The sequence below is a fragment of the Chlamydotis macqueenii genome, chromosome 2 (assembly GCF_036417535.1).
Source record: "Chlamydotis macqueenii isolate bChlMac1 chromosome 2, bChlMac1.mat, whole genome shotgun sequence".
NCBI classification, from domain to species: Eukaryota; Metazoa; Chordata; class Aves; order Otidiformes; family Otididae; genus Chlamydotis; species Chlamydotis macqueenii.
The window spans coordinates 10,010,662-10,032,279 of NC_141557.1; the positions used below are offsets into that span (position 1 = coordinate 10,010,662).

The window sequence follows — 21,618 nt, forward strand, 5'->3', positions numbered from 1 at the left end:
ATGAATTAATACCTAAAAAAAAAAAATCCCTGAAGTTGAGAATTATCTTTTTCCTCTGTCTTTAATGGCGGCAAATTACATGAGAATATGACAGAAATAATGATTAAGATTTCAGGGTCCAATACTTTCAGAATAGTTCCATGGTCTGTTATTTCTGCTGATTCTGCCAACAAGTGATAGATCTCCTAACACAGAGGCACCATCAGTGTGAAGTCCAGCATCACATTGATACTCTGCCATTCTATCTCAAGTTTTACCTGGTAAAGTCTGGCTTTAGAACCTCCTGAAGCAGAAACTTTGGTGAAGAAAAGTTCTCTTTCAGAGAACTACCACTTATTTATAACTCTGAAATTGTCTCCTTCACTTATTTCCAATAATCTTAACAACAAAAACCAATTGTCTAAGTAACAGTACAGCTGCACATTGTTAATGTCAGGAGATACGCAAACGCTGCTAGGATTCTGCTGGAAACTTTTCATGCTGACAGTCTGAGTGATAACAGCTTGAACTTGCAGTGCTTGTCTTAATTTCACATTTTCTGTGCCTAATCGATGCATTGAGATACAGAATCATAGAATAGTTTGGGTTGGAATGGACCTTTAAAGGTCATCTAGTCCAATCCCCCTGCAAGGAGCAGGGATATCTCCAAACAGATCAGGTTGCTCAGAGCCCCGACCAACCTGGCCTTGAATGTTTCCAAGGATGGGGCATCCCCCACCTCTGGGCAACCTGTGCCAGTGTTCCACCACTCATTGTAAAAAACTTTTTCCTTATGTGTAATCTGAATCTACCTCCCTCTGTTTTAAAACCATTACCCCTCATCCTGTCACAACAGGCCTTGCTGAAGAGTTTCTCCCTGTCTTTCCTGTAGGCCCCCTTTAGGTACTGGAAGACCACTACGTATTATGGAAGTACTAAACTTGCTGTTGCATTATTGTAATCCTTATCCTGAACGTATGCAAGAAGTCAAAAATTCCCAATTCCAAAATCACCTTCAGGTCCTGTCATCAAAGCTGCAATGCACACATTCGGCAAGTAGGTAATTCCTGTGTTAGAGATAGATGTGTTCCTTGAGTACTGAAACCTTAAAAATCTGACAAACCAATTTATTTAATTATCTCCTGATAAACAGCAATTCATGCCTTTGACTTCATATAGTGTATGTGACTAGCACAAGTTAAGCATGTCCTAATAATTAGGCTTAACAAGAGACAAAAACACGATTAAAATAAAATTGAAATTAGGAAACCATTATCAGCAGAGGGTGGAGAAAGCGCTCAAAGACACTACAATGCCTGAGGCCGGAAAGTATAATCCAGAATAAGACACCACAGCAGAACACAAAGTTCGTTCCAAATTGCTATAAAAAGATACCAAAATCCCGAAGCACATGCCCACGAAAGACAAACAGAAATCATAAAAATAGGTAAATAAAAATTTAAAAAGCAATTCGGTAAAGGCGTTAAGCCTTTAGAAGGTGGGGGGCCTGACTTGAGCTAGCCAGCTGGAAGAGCGGCGGTACCGACTGCTCCGCCCGGGCATGGCCACGAGAGGGCAGGGAAGACAGAAACAGGCTGAGGAAAAGGTCTGCTGAGCGCTTGTGATGCCAGCAGCCGCTGAAAAAAAGCCGGCAAGCACAGAGAGGCCACTGGACCACTAATCATCCCAAACTAGTCAAAAACGTGGGGAAGACGAAAAGGAGAAGAGTGTACTTGGCTCAACTAAAGAGCAAACTTCCCAGCATGTCTATGAAATCTCTGCCATAGTAATATCCAGACACAGTACTCTCTCATATAATTCATTTTTCTTTGAAGAACAGCTATGGAAAGGCTGAAAGCTCACCAGGACTACTCACAATTTATTTATTTATTGAAAAAGATTTTTCATGGACACCATAATTTCAGTAGACTTCACAAAATCACTGGAAAGAAGTACTTCTGCACTACCTACATTTGGAGCAAAACCTTTAAAATGGTCAGAAGTGACTAACAACGGAACCCATGAATCTTAGAAATGAACTCAGTTATATGCTTAAATATATGAAGAGGGGAAAACCTGAAATTAAGAGTATTACTACATCAAGCATGTATTTTCTTTCTTTTAGGAAGACTGCAGTAGTCTCAAAAAGTACTTTTTTTTTTTTAAATAAATGCCTTGATTTTTTCTCCTTGCTACTTATCAAGTGTCACTTATCCTACCTTAGCAGCCTTGGTAGCCTTAACTTTCAGCAGCATATCAACAAAAGCCACTCGCACTTTCTCTGAATTGTCATGAAGACTGTGTTTGACTGCTGGCAGGAGCTGTTCCAGTAATGGATGACTTAGTTTGTTGTCCAAAATTATTGGTAGGCACTGCAAGAAAAAAAAAAAAAAGATTATGCTAAAAAAAAAAAAAAAAAAAAAAAAAATAATTTAAAGAGTAGATTTGAAAAAAAGATGCAGCTAAAAATTTTTGAACTGGACCATGACACTTCTAAAGTTAAATTAAGTATGGACAGACACTGTTCGTTAGTAAAAAAGGCTATGGTTATTCAAAATTTCCAGCAAACTGTGTTCAGCGAACTCATTTCAGATGAAGCAGCTTCAGATCTACACTGAGGTCACAGTCTTACCTGAGGGCACTGTGTCAAGTATTTTTTGTGGTAGCAATACCAGCTCCCTAAACTCTGCTGATTTCAGATCAAAACCACGTCTTTTTTTGCCAAGTTATTTTTAAAGCAGCACTTTCTGCTTATCCAATATAGACTCCATGCGGCTGTAGTTGAGCAAGATAGGATTAACATGAAGATAGCTTCAATTTAAACCTGAATTGACACGTACACAAAATCTTTAAGTGAAAATAATGCTTAGGGAGTTCATTTTTGTGTTCAAGCTATTAGTTATTTACCAGATGCCACAAACATGTAGATGAACTAATCCTAACATACTGAACAATGCACAGGAGGCCAGTATGCAATTATATTCATCCAAACCTCAGAAACACAAAGCGGGGTACAACATCATAACATAATTGTGCATATCTTGGGATGGTTTAAAACCAGTGACATTGAAACATACTGGAACCTACCTTTATACGTTTTCAAGTCTAAGGATAACTTCTAATGGCTAAAATAAAAAAATAATCAGGTCCAAACAACATATATAAGACTGGAATTGCAAAGTGTTTGAGTCACAAAGCCAAACAGTCACTATTTTAAAAGGCAATGTTCATCTCAATGGTGTAGCTTTTATAAGTGTGTGCAAAACTTGTATGTATTGAGAACTTTATTGCCTAATTTTAAAGAATAAGTAATTTCCTTGACTTAAAGTGGCCTACACTAGGAACCCGTAAAATACAAAAATGACAATCATGATTTTAAATATAGAAAAAAAGATTTACTTTAAAAACGGAGCATCGGACATCTGCAGATGTTACATCACATGCCAGCTCTCCAGTTAGTTTTTTTAAAAGGTCAGCAAGAATTGTTGGAGGAATCATTTCCCAGTATTTGGATGTTATCTGAGTAACTCCGAGTACCCCTGTAGAGCGGACAACGGGATGAGGATCTTCTAAGAGACTCTAAACCAAACAGAATGATAATGTGAGTATATGCATTATTGTGCCTCTACTGCTGTTTGACATTAACCTATCATAAACAAATAGCATTCCATTACTTTTTAATCATTATGCAAATTGTCATACTATGAAAGAACTGTAATATTAATATTCCCTCAAGCCATTTTATTATGAAGCAAACTAGAAAATTTAAATCAGAAGCAAAATTAAGACAAATACTGGCCAATTTTTTAGTGGACTTTTGAATTATTTTTTTTTTAAATTAGCTCACATTAAGTCTTGTATGTGTGAATTAGGAATATTTAGACTTCTATTTACATACGAGTTTACACTGGCCACTGTTCCTGTGCAGCAATATAAAAACTTTGAAATTCATTCAAATATCTGATGTTTACATTTTTAAAGACCATACTCAATATTTCCCAAACATTTTCTTAATGAAAATACTATGCCTATTCTCACCCATCTAGACTTTTTGGCAAAGAGCTTTTTTACGTTCTTATTTCCATTATATTTCCTTTCAGAAGTATTTAGAAATACAGTACTAAACTTCCACTGAATGCTTACATATTAAATGTAAAGCTCTCTTCACCAATCCCAGTTTAAGTGAGGATCAAGATCATGCATCTAGTCTTTCAAAAGCATCTTTAATTCATAGATTAATAACTCTAAATATTTCGTTTTCAGAGTTGAAAATAGTGCATGTCATCTGTTGTCAACACAGTACAGAAATTTAAAATAGTATTTTATTTTTGTATTTGCTGCATCACATGCCTGTATTTCCTATAAATATCCATAAATTTCATAAATTTTAATTGCATCAACAGCTTATTTTTAAGTTAGCTTTGATTAAAGTTTCACAGGTTTTTTTGTTTCACTAAAACTTACAAAAAGTTCTTCAAACTGTTTCTGAATTTCACTGTCCATCTCTTCAGTGTTAAAACTGGGATCACGAACAGGAAAAGCATCAACAAACAGAAGTGCTGCATTTGACCGAACTTCTGAGTTTCTAGCCTGTTACAATGAAGGAAAAAAAAATCTTTCAGTAAGTACAGACTGTTAATATCAAAAGGCATATCTTGTCAAATACTGCTCTCCAAACACTTCTAGAAAGTTAGAATTTTTAATGAAGTAGATGGAAGAGATTAATTTTTAAATGTATAGAAGAACTTTTAGTAACATATGAGTTTTAAAAAAAAAAAATTACCCTACATTTCTGCCCATTCAGTAAAACCTAATTTAATATTACAATCAGCTTTCACAGTGTATCAGCTTCAATGACCCTGAAGAGTCACAGCCAGAGCCCTTCTGCTCTCTGTAATGCTGAATAAATTAAAAGCAGTGGGATTTCTCTTGGTCACCGTAAAGGTCCTCTTCAGAATACAGGAATCTTTAATTTAAGCAGATTGAATTAATTAAATTGCCTGTCAAGAGACAGGCGATTTAATTGAAAAGCTCAAACCTATTTCTTCAAGAAAACAGTAATTAGAAACTAACTACCAGCAAGCCTGGAGAATAACTTAATCCAACATAAACACGTGCAGTTCCGCATCTATGCACATAAGTAATGGGACCATGTTGTGAGCTTCAGGTAGCTTATCAAAAATCTAATGCAAGCCTCATAATCCTCAGACATTTTACCATTTGTAATAGTTTTCAGCATGTTACGCTATACATTTCACTGGTTGTAGAGCCTCAAATATAAAGAAAAAAATTTAGATGTGTGTATTTAGACACTCAGTCTGTGAAAAATAATTGGTTCTGTGGACTCAAAGGACAGAAGAAGAGACCAGGCAATGAAATGAAGAAAAGATTAAATTCAAGGTGTCTCAGGAAGAAACCTGAAATTTAATCATTAGATACATTTTATTTATCAAAGACAACAGTGCAATGATAAGAGCCTGTGCTCACTTCTCTTGGAAGGAAGAGAGAAGGGTTCAAGTTAAAACAAACAAATATACATATTACACTGTATATATATATTCAGTCTAATGAAACAAGCAAGGTAGGCTTGATCTTAACAGCAAGATAAGACACAGTTCAGGGAACCTCCTGGCTATTCTAATAATCAAGTTTTCTTCTTCCCTTGTCTTTCAGATCAAAAGCAGGGCAAAGAAAAACTAAGATAACCATGTAATATTTAGAACATAATAAATTAATGGCAAATAAAACCAGAAAAAAAACACAAAAGACATGAGCAGCAATTACTTAATTTTCAATTTATTTTGTATTTCGTTTCTGGACCAATCCTCATATGGTGGATCACACCTCTGGGAAGAACCAAAAAAAATTCCAAGTGCTTTGAGTCAATAAAAATAATAGCAATTCGAAATTTAATACTAGGGCAAATAAAGCCCATACATACATTCTTTAGTTAGGGCCTTGTGTTTTCCTTTATTTATCATGGATAATGCAAACAGTCTAAAAGTGAAAAGATTATAATTCCAATTATAATAATAATTATATAATTATATAATTATAATCCAATCTTACAAAGCTGTAGAAAATCCTTTCACTTTGAGCTTGTCTATATTGAAGAATTAATGCATAACAAGCTAATATGTGAATTCAGGGTGAAATAGCTCTTCTGCATGAATGTTTCATGTGAAAATTAATTCAAGTATGTTTTTGTGCAATAAGCTAGACCTTGTCTACCATGGCCATTCCGGGAAGTTAATTTTCATAAACTTTCTACGTGCATTACACTGAATTCTATTAAGCTCACTTTAATTCTGAACTGAGCATCCACAGTTTAAATTCCTGCCTTTAATTAACTGGAATTTATCCCAAATATATTTGCATATTCAAGCTTGTAATAGAGTAAATGTCTTCATAGAGGTAGAACCTAGGACTTTAAATTTATATCCCATTTTATTCCATGCTGATTTTGCCATGCAAGAGGAGCCTGCAGTTATTTAAGTGACTAATATTTCTTTACCTTTATGCATGTACTATTCTGAGGAACTTTCAGAACCTTTTTAAACAGTAATTTAATTTTTGTTGTCCAGGGAATTTTCAGAGCTTTCTTTTAAGTTTCATCTGGTATTACAGGTCCTGAAATTAACTTCAAATTATTTAAAACACTTTTTCCCCAATAAAGGTTAGTTTAAAAGTGTGGGATGATTAAAAATACCCACAGCACTTTAAAGGAATCACGTCTTTCAACAGCTTGAATTCCTGGACTTTCTGGACTTCAATCTTGACTTTTTGAGCTTGATGATAAATAGCTTAACCACTACTTATCTTACAACAAATATCTACATTTTTGTATTTATATAGCTTCTTATACTAATAACCAATCACTGCACAACTATCTCTGCTACGTTTGCATGAGACAGTTTTCATAATAAAGGCATGAAAAAATGATGTTATCTGTTTCTTCTTAAATTGCTTGTTTTGCAAATACTTAGATCGTACAAGCTTCTTTTGTGGCTTTTAACTATAAATATTTTATCAGCCTTTATGGAACTTTAAGTTTTTATAATACAAGGCCTTATGCAACGTCTCCATCTTTTTTCATGCCTTTATTATGAATATGCATTCTCATTTTAAAGATTTCAGAGATGAAATCAAGTAGTTTCAGCATAGACAGTTCTGGAATCCTTTGTAATCTTACAACTGAAGTCTTTTTCCTTTCTGCAAGTAAAGAGTTCCTTCTATGAGTTCCTTTACTGTTCCGTAACCAATGTTCTAGAACAAAATTTGTTCTTCACTATATTAAATTAGGGACTTGTACACCGGCTAAAATAGGAGCATCAAACTGGTTACCTAAAATTAAACTGACATTTCAAGGTTTGAAGTAGAATTCATACCAGTAAGGTCAATTATGAGCTTCCCTTCTTAGTTCCGTATCATAAACTAATGGAGATTCTGAGTCATAGCAACAGTTACCTTAAAAATACCAAATGTTTCAGCAGTACTATACAAAAAAGAAAAATTAACTACACAAAAGTCACACAGTAAGACAGTGGCCTATCCAAAAATAAATTGCCAAATTTAGACGTTCAGTCACATATTTCCTTTCACCAATCACAAATATGGTACTGAATCATTTGGAATTCAGCATCTTTCCTTGCATTGAATAATTATATGATTCATATAATTGCTGCATTTGATTTTTTACAATCCTCCCTTTACCATTCTGAAACCTATGTTAACAACAGTTGGACTATTTTGCTGTATTAAAACAACTTCTCCATGACCTTTTTGATTTAAGCATGAAGTGCTTAAATACATATGTAGAAGCTGTCAAGATAAAAACAAAATTAAAAAAAAAAAAAAAAAAAATCAACAAAAAAATCCCAAACAAAACAAAACAAACAAACAAAAATGACCCCCCCAAAATTCCTAAAATTCACATTTGCTCTAGTAATGAAACCATTATTGATGTGAAAAGTATGAATAGCAGCTGTCAAAAATCTGCACCAGTTGTGGAATCAGGAATTTCTCCTACAGTCTTGCTGCAAGAACATTTATGTTTCATCCAGAAGAATCCCTGTTTATATTAATTCTAAAGCAACAGGACACAATCCTTAATGTAAGACCAAACAAGATACTGGTCTAGCAATGAGTCTGTCCATCTTCCAATTTCTATCATAGGGCTGAAACCAAACAGGTCTCAACTCCTTCCTGTAACTCATAAAATCCATTTTAAAAAACTTTTAAAGTTGTTTTTAAATACTTCTCTCATGGCTAGAGAAGATGCTATATGACCAGTCAGTAAATGAAACTTCAGTATATGTTAAACAGCACTTCATTTGTCTGTAACAAATGATATGTGTATGCTTTCACTGAAGGAATTTCATAACCTCAGACAAAATAAAAGCTGTTCACAAAGAAGGAAGCTTGGCTTATCTTAATCGTGGAGTGTAACTGAGCAGGTAAACTGCAGTAGGTACCCTTTAGAGCGTGCGTGCAATCCACAGGAAGATGCACACACTTACCTTAAAAGTACTAGAAGTCATTCTGAATGTTTGATTAAAAGAACATCGATAGCATGATGTCTGGAGAAATTAGAAAAAAATGTTTTCTAAAATAACACTAATAAATTAATTGAGCTGTATTCTAGGGCTGGTAATTAATCAGAAGGTCAGACTAAATAATCTGAACATTTCTGGCTTCGATAAATAAAGCTCTGATCATTTCATAAAGAACTTGCTAAACAGAATATAAGATTACATTAAAAATTCCCAAATTGAGAAGAAGATGAGAATATCAAACTCAGTGTTAGTCCCACTGTCTACTGCAATCCTGGACAGCACTCTGTGTACCTGTAAACAAAACTGAATTATAGAAGTAAATTATATTAACAAAAATAGAATATCGTTGTGCAAACTACGCTTAATTACAACTTGCAAAGTTACTCTGCTATATCTGAAATGCTAAACATACTGATTTTTTTTCCACAGACATTTTATTCTAAAAGCAATAATTAAAAACAACATCTGGGAGGGACCCAAACTTCAATAGTTGGAGAAAGATAGTACTGTCTTCTGAAAAGGATATTTACCTTCAGTGCTCTCCAAAGGATAGGTTGATACAATCTATAGAGCATTTCTTCAACTCCTTGACGAACTTTACTTTGTTTATGAAAATAACTCAGCATCTGAGAAAAACAAACAAGCCAAATCCAAACTTCATTTTTAACAGTACTTTCTACATTCAAGACACGTGCAAGAGTTCTCTCATTTCATCACTTAGATAAGACCAAAGAGTTTTCCATACTATGGAAAATTATAAAATTAGACATATTCATTGACTCTCTATTTTATTAAAAAGACTCAAAAATCATAAAAAAAAAGAAATAGATCTAATAAATATCACATTCTATCACTTTATAGATTCAATATATATAAGGATCTACAACTGAGAAATAAAATCATGGCTAGAGAGTCAGTTTCACAGCAACCACTCATTTTTTCGTTACAGTAAAAAATCCTATTTTTAAAGTAACTGGCAGAATACTTTGAAACTGTGTAATTATCGACTACAGATAAATAAGCCATTTCTCTGTTAAGAACAAAGGAACATTATTTGGTAACTGGAGTTATCCAAATACAAATCTACAAGTGTAATACATATTGTATGCATTGATGAAAAGCAAATATCGGCACTCCTTGTGACTCAGAACTGTGCTTGGTTAGGTAAAGCCCCTTTTACTTTTGTATCTGAATTATGCAGATAAAAAAAAAAGAAAGTAGAATACCAGAGCAGAATATGAGAAGGGACATCATGTAACTTGACATGAAGCAATACCTCCACCCAAAACACCAGACAGTTTGAAAAGAAGTTGACCCTGTAGTGGCAACTTTGAATTCTTTAGGCATTCACAGCTACAGCTAGACAGGGAAGCCTGTGAACAGCATCTCCAGAAACAATGCTGTAGGGAGAAGAAGGAAGAATCTCTTTTCTCTGTTTTTGAAATATACTGAAGTAAATATATGATATAGCTTATAAGAGACTATGTAGCTCTTATTTATACATGAGAATGATGGATCTAACAGGGTATTAATGGCAAATCAGTACTGGTTTCTAACAGATTTCATAAGAATAATATCAGATATTAGCAACATGTACCAGATATTTGCAAAATTGACACAGGTTTTATAATCAGAACTTTGAATTCAGAAGGGAAAGTTGCACGTCGCTTTACCCTCTCCCCGACTCTCTCAATAAAATAGCCCAAACTTTGCTCAAGAGAATGACTGTCGTTGGTTACTCTCCTAACTGAACTTACGAATTCGAATCAAATTCTTGCACACTGAAAAAGAATGCATCATTCAAATTTATTCGGAGACCCACTCCTCTTGCAACACAAAGAGATTTATTTACATCACTGTCCTTTTTCATGATCATAAGCTTCCGAGTCTGAAAAACATGAAATGCTCTGTCAAGAGCCTACTCCTTCAACGAGGAATCAGAGGACAAGGGAATCCACTGTACATATGAGAATCTGTTTATAGTTGATTGAAAAAAAAAAAAAAACAAAACCCAAAAAACTAAACCAAAACAAACAAACAAAAAAATCAACATAGGATTGTATACCGGTACCTCAGTGACTGACATGCCTGAGGGATGGGATGCTATCCAGAGGAACCTTGACAGGCTTGAGAAGTGCGTCCATGTGAACCTCATGAAGTTCAACAAGGCCAAGCGGAAGGTCCTGCACATGGCTCGGGGCAATCCCCAGTATCAATACAGGCTGGGAGATTAAGAGATTGAGTGTAGCTTTGCTGAGAAAGACTCGGGGGGTACTGGTGGGCAAAAAGCTGGACATGAGCCAGCAATGTGCATTCACTGCCCAAAAGGCCAACCACATCCTGGGATGCATCAAAAGAAGTGTGGCCAGCAAGTTGAGAGGTGATTCTGCCCCCGACTACTCTGCTCTGGTGAGACCCCACCTGCAGTACCGTGTCCAGCTCTGGAGCCCTCAGCAGAGGAAAGACATGGCCTTGCTGGCCATGGTCCAGAGGAGGCCACAAAAATGATCAGAGGGCTGGAGCGCCTTTCCTGTGAAGACAGGCTGAGAGAGTTGGGATTACTGTGACCTTCCAGTACTAAAAAGGGGCCTGTAAGAACAACAGGGACAAACTTTTTAGCAGGGCCTGTTGCAATAGGACTAGGGGTAATGGTTTTAAACTAAAAGAGGATAGATTTAGATTAGATATATAATTTGTTCTAATACAGTTTATCAGAATATGCTATTTTTTAAGTAAGTATTTGTGGTGGGTTGGCCCCAAATACCACACAGCCACTCACTCACTCCCCTCCTGGTGGGGTAAGGGAGAGAATTGGAAGAGAAAAACAAAAAAAACCTCACAGGCCAAGACAGACAGTTTAATAAGCAAAGAGGAGAGGACAAAACAAAAGTCAAAACACGTGATGCAAATAAAATCACTCACCAGCTCCCACAAATAGACCAATGCCTACTCAGTCTCCAAGCAATGGCTACCTATCCAAAATCCACTTCCCCACAGTTTTTATTGCCAAGCATGATGTTATATGGCATGTAATACCCCTTTGGACAGTTTGCGTCAGCTGTCTCAGCTGTGGCCCCTCCCAACTTCTTGCTTATCCCCAACCTACTCGCTAGGGAAACAGACTGGAGAAGAGAAAGCCTTGACACCATGCAAGTACAGCTCAGCAACAGCCAAAACACTGGTGTGTTATCAATGCTGTTTTAGTCAGCAGATCCAAAACACAGCACCATACCAACTGCTGTGAAGAAAAGTAATTCCATTCCATTTCAGCTACACCTAGTATACTATTTTAGGATGAAATGGAAATTTTTCACTTTATAGTAACTCACCTGATTTCAATGCTACTAGTTCATGTCATGCTGTACAGGAACTTACCTCTCTGACTTTAGAATGAACAGAAGAACTTCTGGGAAGATGAATTCCATGATGCATGAAATCCTGAATGCAGTTATGTTCAAGTACCTACAGTAAAAACACATATATGCTATTGTTAACACACAATAAAACAATAGTAAGTACTGTAGGCTGTGCCGCAACTTATATTTTTCTCTAAAACAAACAATTGAAAATAATCTTCTATATTATTTTTAACTTGGCTTCTGCTTGGCCCAAATTTTTCCACACTAGGGGCCTCTGTCTGCTTAAACTGATTTTAAAATTTCAGAATATACAATTAATCCAATTCTCAGTTTGGAATTCAAAAGTATCTCCGCAGGGTAAATAAGAATTATTTGGTATCTGAAATTTGGCTGTAGCATTGTTGTGATGCTGTAAGTATGCTTTTGATCATCTCCATGGAAATCCACAAAAACTACCTAAATATTTAAGCTATTAAATATATAGACTTGTACATACTGAACAATAGCTTCAATAACTCAGATAACTAGTGTGTTTTCAAAAAACATTGTGTATATGCATAGTTCTGTGAACCAATATTTCAGCAGCAGAATTAAAGGTGTTTAAGTGCAACCAAGTTGATCACAGTCACCAGACATTCAAAGCATAACATGCTGTTATTCCTTGACAATGCTGAAGAGGTCCTTTCCTTAAGGAAATAATTCCTTCGGGCTTGCTTAGGAACCTTTCCAAGGTTGAAAAGTCATGTATCTTCTTCACCTTGAAATTCAGAACTATCCAAATCAAATTTCAAGCACAGCATTACCTCTAAGAATTCTCCTGACACCTTCTTCCAGGCCCTGAAGTAAATTTCTGCAATGTATTCCATCAAGGATCTGTATTAACATATGGGAAACATTTTCAAGCAAGCATCCTAACCATATCTATGTACAGTTCATGAAGTTAACAACATGAAGTTTCTTAAAAGTACCAATATCATTCTTAATTCTGTGCATCAACGTTCTTTTTAGAAGAAGAAATTATCTTGAAAGTGAACACTGATAATTATGGAAAAACAAATTTAATTAACGAACCCAAGCACTATTAAAAAACACAAGAAATATCCCTTATGGTGGGAAAGTCAAAACATTAGCACAGGTATTTTATCATTTATCTCACAATTAATGCCTTAAATTCTTTATAAAGATGTACAGGTATACATTATTCTAACTGAAAGCATTAGAAAGCCTCTGATTTTAATATGAAGAATTACTTCTGTAATATTTCAGTGAATAATCAAAGGAAAAAAAGTATTGATCTTTTTCATCCATCTGTCAATTTCCCAGGCTATGATCCTGCAAGTCACTTCTTACAAGTATGTCTCTATACAGTATCTTACCAAATTAAATTAGAGGTTGCTCATAGGAAAAAATAAAAACACCTTACAGAAGCAGAAACAGACCTGCAATTCTCACACAAACACTGCAAGTAATGCAGCACAGTTTATATGGAAGTCATTTGGTTTAGCTAATGCTAAATAATTGTACACGTAACCATGTGCAGAGCAACTATTAAATGAAGTTACTGAAAAAATATGGTAGTTATATTCAGCAGATTTGAAGGTCTCTGAATTTTGGTATATTTTAGCAATATACTAGGTATTTTAGAGTGTGAAACAAAGATTTTAGTCAAGCTCTTAACGATCATTAACAACTCTAACCGTGATGCATACCTTGGAAAGTATTGTAATTGGTTTTTAACAGTTCCGTGTATCATTTTAATGAAGTTTACATTCCAGCTGAACAAAAAGCTCAAGAATCTTCTTCCCTGTTGGGAGGGGAAAAGAGGAAAAAAAAAAAAGGGAAGTCAAACTCCAGAGGAATACTCAATTTAAGAGCCATCTCAAAAATCAGTAAATACAGAGCTTAAAGATCAAAATAAATGACATTTTTCATTTTAAAAAGCATAGATAAGATTGTTGTAGAAAAGAAAAAAGATTCTGTAAACAGAATTCAAGCATTACTGTTATTTATACTGTAGAGAAAACATAAAGCAAATTAACATGGGGATTACATACCTGCCTGCACTTTTTTCAACATCCATTTGTTCTGGTGTAACTTCAAGCAGTATTCTATAGTGTTAAGGGATTGTGCAATTCAGAACCCTCATCAAGGCCACATCATCAGAGCTCTGTCAAGTGCAATGTCATTCCAGGATGACACCACAATGATGGCAAAGGAAAATAGCATGACAACTCTGCCAGCACTGGATATGGAAACACTTTTTAATAAAGCCACAGAGAACAGCCTGGTCCCGATTAGAAAGAACAATTCCTTTCCTATTACCTCATGAAAGGTAATATTGCAAGCCTCCTGGAGCTGCTTTAATTCACTAAAACATTAAAAAAACTATTATTTTTTTTTCCTGAATTAGTTTTCTTCCATTTTAGCAAGTTAGAAGTGATGATGACAAGTCTGATGAGCAATAGAACAAAATGCAGTGGAAGGCTGTGGATGGAGAAAATAAGCACCATGATCTTCTGGAATCAGCAAGATCTGCGCATGGACTTAGAGCCTTACACAGTATCTGTACAGACAGCCTCCTTCTGGCTCATCTTAGAGATTAAGCAAAGGCATCCAGCTTCTGAGACTTTGAAAAGTTTCATCATACATAAGGGTGCCAGACACACTTTGAGCTGGAATATCATAGTGTAGGGGCAGAGGGAAGGAAGTACATAGGCAGAAACTGCCCTTTAGTGGAAGTGATAGTTTAAATGCCTTCAGGGCAAGAAGGAATTCAGAACATCAGAAAAATCAAAACCTAAAGGTTAAATCCAATGCCAAGATCCTTCTCTATAGGTCTGATAGAATCCTTCCTGTTGTCAATAAAAGCTTCTTCTACCAAGAAATGAAAAATTTGAATGAAAAAAGTAAGTTCTCCCCAACTTTGGTGGACATATTTGTATATTGGAGTCCAGTGGCGCACTCTTCCATCCACATCCCTGACAAACCAAAAGGTCAATGGAGTCTTGACCTACAGCTCCTGCCTCAACAAGGCAAAGATGAGGCCAAACTCAAACTCATCTCCTCTTCTACAATCCCAGCAGCAAGACAGATGAAAAATCACAAAGCAGCTTTCTGCAGTTCAAACAATTCTTTTTTGCCTTACATTTCAGTAATTGACCTTGATCCTGAAAGTGATAGCAAGTGCCTCTAATTTAATCTGCTGCTTGTTATTGATGGATCTGAAATAATTACTGTTGTCAACATTCTCGGTATCATGAGAAGTAAACTAGTGATAGGTGAATAACATTTGAAGTTGTCATCTTTGGGGTTAATCCATTAACAGTGTTGAGCATCTCATGCTGTGCTTGTGGACATAGTACATATGACTTTGTCAGCTGTATACACACACAGAAGGTTATCAAGGAGGAAGAGAGAAGAACAAGCCTGCCTCTAAGAGATAGTAATATATGCTCTGCAGGGGCCTCCAGCTGTTTGTTGGGAACCCCACCTGAACAAGAATGTTTTCATAACTCACACAGATATATAAATTCAGATGATCACTCCACTAATGCAACCTGAAAATGTCTCAGAAATGTTACTCTGCGTTGAACAGCACAGTCTGGGAAGGCAGAAAAACGGAACATACGTGTGTAATTCCGTATCAGTTTAATCTGATCTAGAACCAGGATACCGCTTTCCTGATCCTCTCCTTCCCTTCATCCTTGCATAAGAGGAACCAGCCCAGGCAGTTAATCTGGCCGAAAAATAAACTTACTAGGAAAAAAACCAATCGGCTACCTCTTTGAATCAACCCACGACATAGCTGCTTGAGCATTCATACTGCGGAGAGGAAATCAGGAAGGCTAGCCCATGGCAACACAGGATCTTTGCAACCTGTAGTTACATCACCTTAAGCTGCTATGGGGCTACACTCTGGGATGTACTCTAAAAAGTATCAGGTGTACTCTTCTTTGGAACTGTAGAACAAGCCTGCAGCAAAGGTAATATTAGCCCTAATACATAGAGTTCAGTTTCATCTCAAGGCAATTCATATATCATGTTGGTATTTGGTATGACTATTAGCACTTTAAAACTAGACATAGAATGTAAGAAAAACGTCCAGTAGAGATACCAGAGGCATACTGGACAGGTGAGGGAAACTAGAGGACACAGATGAGGCACACTGTTACTCAAACTAAACTGTCAGGATGCAAAATCCCAAAACAGAAGGACTTGCAACAGAAGCACCATCGTTTTATAGCACACAAAAATAATTTGAGTACTGTGAATTTCAAGACAATTAATCTGCTGTCTGCAGAGCTAGAAAAATCCCAGACAGTTATCTTTCTGCGTCTGTACTGGGAGTTCACATATTGAAGTTGAGTTTCAGCTCACAAACTGAGACATTTAAATTTGGATGTTTAAGTCCCTAGAATGTTAACTACTTGGAGAGTGATTCAGATGATCAGCTGGTGAGTAACTGCTTTATGAAGCTGAATTCTCTGTTGACTAGGGGCAGTATGACACTACTCAAGCACAGAGCAATTTTAAACACTCAGATGGTTTTCTAGAAGGCAGAGATCTATCACAGATCTTGTGTTTTATGTGCCAGCTGCACGTGGATGTCTGAAGCAACTTAGTCTGCTTAACGTAGCACAGGTCATTCGCTTATACTTAAGCAATTAATTCCTTCCCAGGACCTGAACAGATTAGGCTCCTATGTAGATGTCTAAAATGGTTTCAGATACTTCATCTAAATAAACCCTATCTTGGAGTCTTTCCAGAATGGGTTGTGGTTCTCCTCTTATTTTGAACCGGTTTCCTTAAGGATGTAAAGTGACTTTTGTATTGGGTTTACACGGCAAGGTTGTGGTAGCGAGGCAGCTCAAGAGGTGGCTTCTATGAGATAATATCAGAAGCTTCCCCTCTGTCAGACAGAGCCAGTACCAGCCAGCTCCAAGACGGTCCCACTGCTGGCCAAGGTTGAGCCAATTAGCAATGGTGCTAGCACCTCTGTGACAAAATATTTTAAGAAGGGGTAAAAACTGCTGCACAACAGCAGCTGGGAGAGAGGAATGAGAAAATGTGAGAACAACTCTGCAGACAACAAGGTCAGCAAAGAAGGAGGGGGAAGAGGTGGTCCAGGTGCCAGAGCAGATTCCCCTGCAGCCTGTAATGAAGACCATGGTGAAATAGGTTAGCGCCCTGCAGCCCATGGATGTCTACAGTGGAGCAGAGATCCATCTGCAGCCTGTGGAGGACTAACAAAATGGTTTGGGTTGGAAGGGACTTTTAAAGGTAATTTAGTCCAACCCCCCTGCAAGGTGCAGGGACATCTCCAATCAGATCAGGTTGCTCAGAGCCCCGTCCAACCTGGCATTGAATGTTTCCAGGGATGGGGCATCTACCACCTCCCTGGATCACCTGTTCCACTGTCATCGTAAAAAATGGCCAAAGCATCCTTGATTATATGTCAGAGCTTATCAGGCTTGGAGATGAAGAGCCTGAAGCTCTTTCAGGACCTAGAAGATCTGAAAAGGGATATACTCTGTCAAGTTCTACCCACTATCATAATCTAATAAGCAGGTCAGGTCCAGAACTGAATCTGGCAACAGTGACTATGGACCCGTCAGCTGTGATGACAGCCTTTCTAGCTTTTTCTAGAGAGGTTTAGGCTAATGAACAGACCTCAATAATATTAACAAGGTATTCTCTGAAATTAAGAAAGCTCTCAGCACTCAGAATTGAGCCTGGCAGGCAATACTAGTAATTCAGTGGAAAGAACTGATGAGAAGATTGGACATAATCAATAACAGTCTTTATTTGTGAAAAGTGGTTTAGATCTTTCACCTTCATGAGAAAGGAATGGATGGACTAACAGAATGCAAATTCAAATCCCACCTGGAACCTGCTACTTTCAGTCAATTCTTCTGGCCATAAAGCTAAAGGATTAAGGATTTATACCACTAACGACCATATGCCAGAGCAGAGTGCAGTAAGGCTCTCTCTAAGCCTTCCTAGATAGAGATAGGCATATGAAAAAGAAAACATGACAGATTGTCAAGAGACCAGAAATCACAGGGAGGAAGGAAGAACAAAAGCTTAGGCAGAAAAGCAAATGTGCAAAGTGTGAGCAAACCTGCATATTCTTGTGGAGCAAAGTGTGTTTTGATATGCCAGGAGAAAGATTCAGTACCAAATCTGATTATTAGTGTTTTTTTTTTCCCCAAAATTAAAACAAAAAACCTTAATACTGAAGGCTGTGTTTCATTCAAGGTACAAGCTTTCTTTAGAAAAATCTACGTGTAGTCATTAACATGTGTTATATTAAAAATCTCACAAGATATGGAAGAAAAAAAAATAACTATAAGAAGCTGCTTCTGAAGCCTAGATAGCAGTTTCATTTTACATATATAATTCCCAATTATTTACTGTGCCTATATGAATATGAAGTATTAAAGTGATGCAGTGGAATCAAATAAAACAAAATAAAAAAATTAATACAGAATAAATATAGCTAAGGCATTTTAAGCACTGTAACAAAGAATGCATACAGGTACACACTTTTTCAAGAGGACTAAAAAAAAGACCAAGGACATAAAATCAAATGCATAATCAGAGTCTTACCCATCTTCCTTCTTTCCACCCATGTTTTCTCTCCTGCACTTCTGTCCTGGTTCTGGCCAGGATAGTTAATATTTACCTGAGCTGGGTGGAGAACTGAAGCTGGTAGCCCCTATGGCTGGGATAGTTAACTAATTAGCTAACAGCTGGGGTTAATTTACCCAAATTAGCCAAAGGGCTATTCCATCCCATCTGACATCATGCTCAGTATATATAAGTGAGGAGGGTGCTGAAGGGAGGCCCCCTGCTACTTGGAGGAGACTGGATGTGGAGATCTGTTGTGAGCTATTGTACTGTATTTGTGTTCCATCACTCTCTTGTTTTCTTCTGTCATTACTGTTAAATTTACTTTTTGTTCAATCTCAACCCACGTGTTTGGGTTTTTTTTCCTGGTTTTCTTTTGTTTGTCAAATCTCCTCCTATTCTCTCGGAGAGTGGGGGGAGTGAGAGAGAGACTGTGTAGTCTGGTCCCCATTGGGGCTGAACTACGACAGTTATTTTGGCGCCCAACATGGGGCTCAAAGGGTTGAGATAATAACAGATCTGACTTTTTTTTTTGCTTGAAACAAATTTGTTTATACATGCTTGTTGTATTGGTTGTCAGTTATTGGTCATGGTGTTGCAGTGGTTGGCTATGTTGTTGTATTGTCTATGCTCTTATATGTACTATTTGTTCCCAGTGGTGGTGTTTATCACCTCAGGGAAAATGATGAGAATTATCCTTCTGTTATACTATGCCATATACATCTATGACATGGTGACATCAATGGCCTTTGAGATAAATTGGTATTCCTATGTGGACAGCTTCCTGAATTCTTTCACTTCCAGGGTAGTTAAGCCACTTTTTGAGAACTTTAAAGATCTGGGGGATATTCAAGCCACTATGATGTTGTTGTTATGTATCTTGAATGTGTGCCAAGTCTTGTCTAGGGCTGTAAACCCACTTTTTGGGAATCTCCTCCTGAGATTTACCCTAAGGCAAGATACTAATACGTGGCATGGTATGAGGGAGAACAAACTGACCTGCAATGTAGGGACTCAAACCCCAGCAACAGGCATTGCAGCTGAATCAGAGAGTGAACCTGTGCTAGTTTCAGTTGCCCCTGTATACAAGAAGACTTGGAAGCGGAAGTCAGCTCATTTAGTGAGGGATGAAGAAGCCCCTTTTAGGACGGAGCAGGAGGAAGAAGAGGAAGGTTTATTTGCTACATGCCCAGGAAGAACTCGGCAGGCAGGCTCTTCCTCAGAGGAAGAACTCCTAAAGGAGACAGTGAGCACCAGATTTCTATCCCTGAGCGAGCTGCGAGACATGCGAAAAGATTTTAGCCGTCATCCTGGGGAGCATGTTATCAGCTGGCTGCTGCGGTGCTGGGATAATGGGGCCAATAGCTTGGAATTAGAAGGCAGAGAAGCTAGGCAACTGGGATCCATTTCTAGAGAAGCAAGCATTGACAAAGCAGTTGGAAAAGGGACACAAGCCCTCAGCCTCTGGAGGCAACTCCTGTCAGGTGTGAAGGAGAGGTATCCTTTCAAGGATATAATGTGTCATCCAGGCAAGTGGGCTACCATGGAGAAGGGTATCCAGTACCTGAGGGAATTAGCTGTGCTGGAGATTATTTATGATGACCTGGACAATGATCAGTTACCTAAGGATCCAGATGAAGTCAGGTGCACACGACAAATGTGGCAGAAGTTTGTTCAAAGTGCACCATCATCATATGCCAACTCATTGGCAGTTATGACCTGGAAAGATGGAGAGGAAGAAACAGTGGATGAACTGGCTGGCCGACTCCGGCAGTACGAGGAAAGCCTGTCTTCCTCCCTAAGGGCCTGTGTCTCGGCTGTGGAGAAACTATCCCAAGAGTTCCAGCAATTCAAAGCAGATATGTCCCATTCCCCACCGGTACGGGCCAATATTTCAGCTTTTAGGAGTAAACGTTTCCCTTTCCCCAAGAGAGATGGTTTACGCGGCGAGGTACCCTGTGGTTTACCTTGCGTGACCAAGGAGAGGACATGAGGGAGTGGGATGGGAAGCCTACCTCTGCCCTAGAGGCGCGGGTACGTGAGTTGCGTGGAAAAACCATTGCAAATAGAAGTTCTCCCCGGAAAATTGTTGCACCAGTCTCCAATAGGGAGCGTAGAAGGAATAGCTTTAGTTCTGACCCTCTTGAAGGGACCTCTCGTGCATATTTAAAAGAAATGAATGATGAATACTGTGGCCAGGATTAGAGAGGCCCTGCCTCCAGCCAGGTGGAGGAGAGGGATAACAGAGTTTATTGGACTGTGTGGATCCGATGGCCTGGCACGTCAGACCCACAAGAGCACAAAGCTCTAGTGGATACTGGTGCACAATGTACCTTGATGCCATCAAGATATAATGGGGCAGAACCCATTTGTATTTCTGGAGTGACAGGAGGATCCCAACAGCTATCTGTATTGGAGGCTGAAGTGAGCCTGACAGGGAATGAGCGGCAAAAGCACCCCATAGTGACTGGCCCAGATGCTCCATGCATTCTTGGTATAGATTACCTCGGAAGGGGATATTTCAAGGACCCAAAAGGGTATCGGTGGGCTTTTGGTGTAGGTGCTTTAGAGATGGAGGAAATTATACAGTTGTCCACCTTGCCTGGTCTGTCAGAGGATCCTTCTGTTGTGGGGTTGCTGAAGGTTGAAGAACAACAGGTGCCAATTGCTACCACAACTGTGCACCGGCGGCAATATCGCACCAACCGAGACTCCCTGATCCCCATCCATAAGCTGATTCATCAGCTGGAGAGCCAGGGAGTGATCAGCAAGTCCCACTCACCTTTTAACAGTCCCATATGGCCAGTGAGAAAATCAAGTGGAGAGTGGAGGTTAACAGTGGACTATTGTGGCTTGAATGAGGTAACACCACCACTGAGTGCTGCTGTGCCAGACATGTTAGAACTTCAGTATGAACTGGAATCCAAGGCAGCCAAGTGGTATGCCACCATTGATATTGCCAACGCGTTCTTTTCAATCCCATTGGCACCAGAACGCAGGCCACAGTTTGCTTTCACTTGGAGGGGCGTCCAGTACACTTGGAATCGACTGCCCCAGGGGTGGAAACACAGCCCCACCATCTGCCATGGGCTGAT

The 21,618-nt window shown here is 38.0% G+C and overlaps 1 protein-coding gene across 1 annotated transcript in view; it reads right to left on the reverse strand.

The window, feature by feature from the left end:
• The window catches only part of NCAPG2 (non-SMC condensin II complex subunit G2), a 53,013-nt gene that overhangs the window by 21,017 nt on the left and 10,378 nt on the right, over positions 1 to 21,618 (reverse strand). The window contains exons 6-12 of the mRNA XM_086741539.1: positions 13,603 to 13,697; positions 12,697 to 12,766; positions 11,910 to 11,996; positions 9,065 to 9,160; positions 4,444 to 4,569; positions 3,379 to 3,558; positions 2,199 to 2,351 (exon numbers count right to left, since the gene is read on the reverse strand). Coding sequence (XP_086597665.1) covers positions 2,199 to 2,351; positions 3,379 to 3,558; positions 4,444 to 4,569; positions 9,065 to 9,160; positions 11,910 to 11,996; positions 12,697 to 12,766; positions 13,603 to 13,697 — 807 coding nt within the window. The remainder of the gene's footprint in view (positions 1 to 2,198; positions 2,352 to 3,378; positions 3,559 to 4,443; positions 4,570 to 9,064; positions 9,161 to 11,909; positions 11,997 to 12,696; positions 12,767 to 13,602; positions 13,698 to 21,618) is intronic.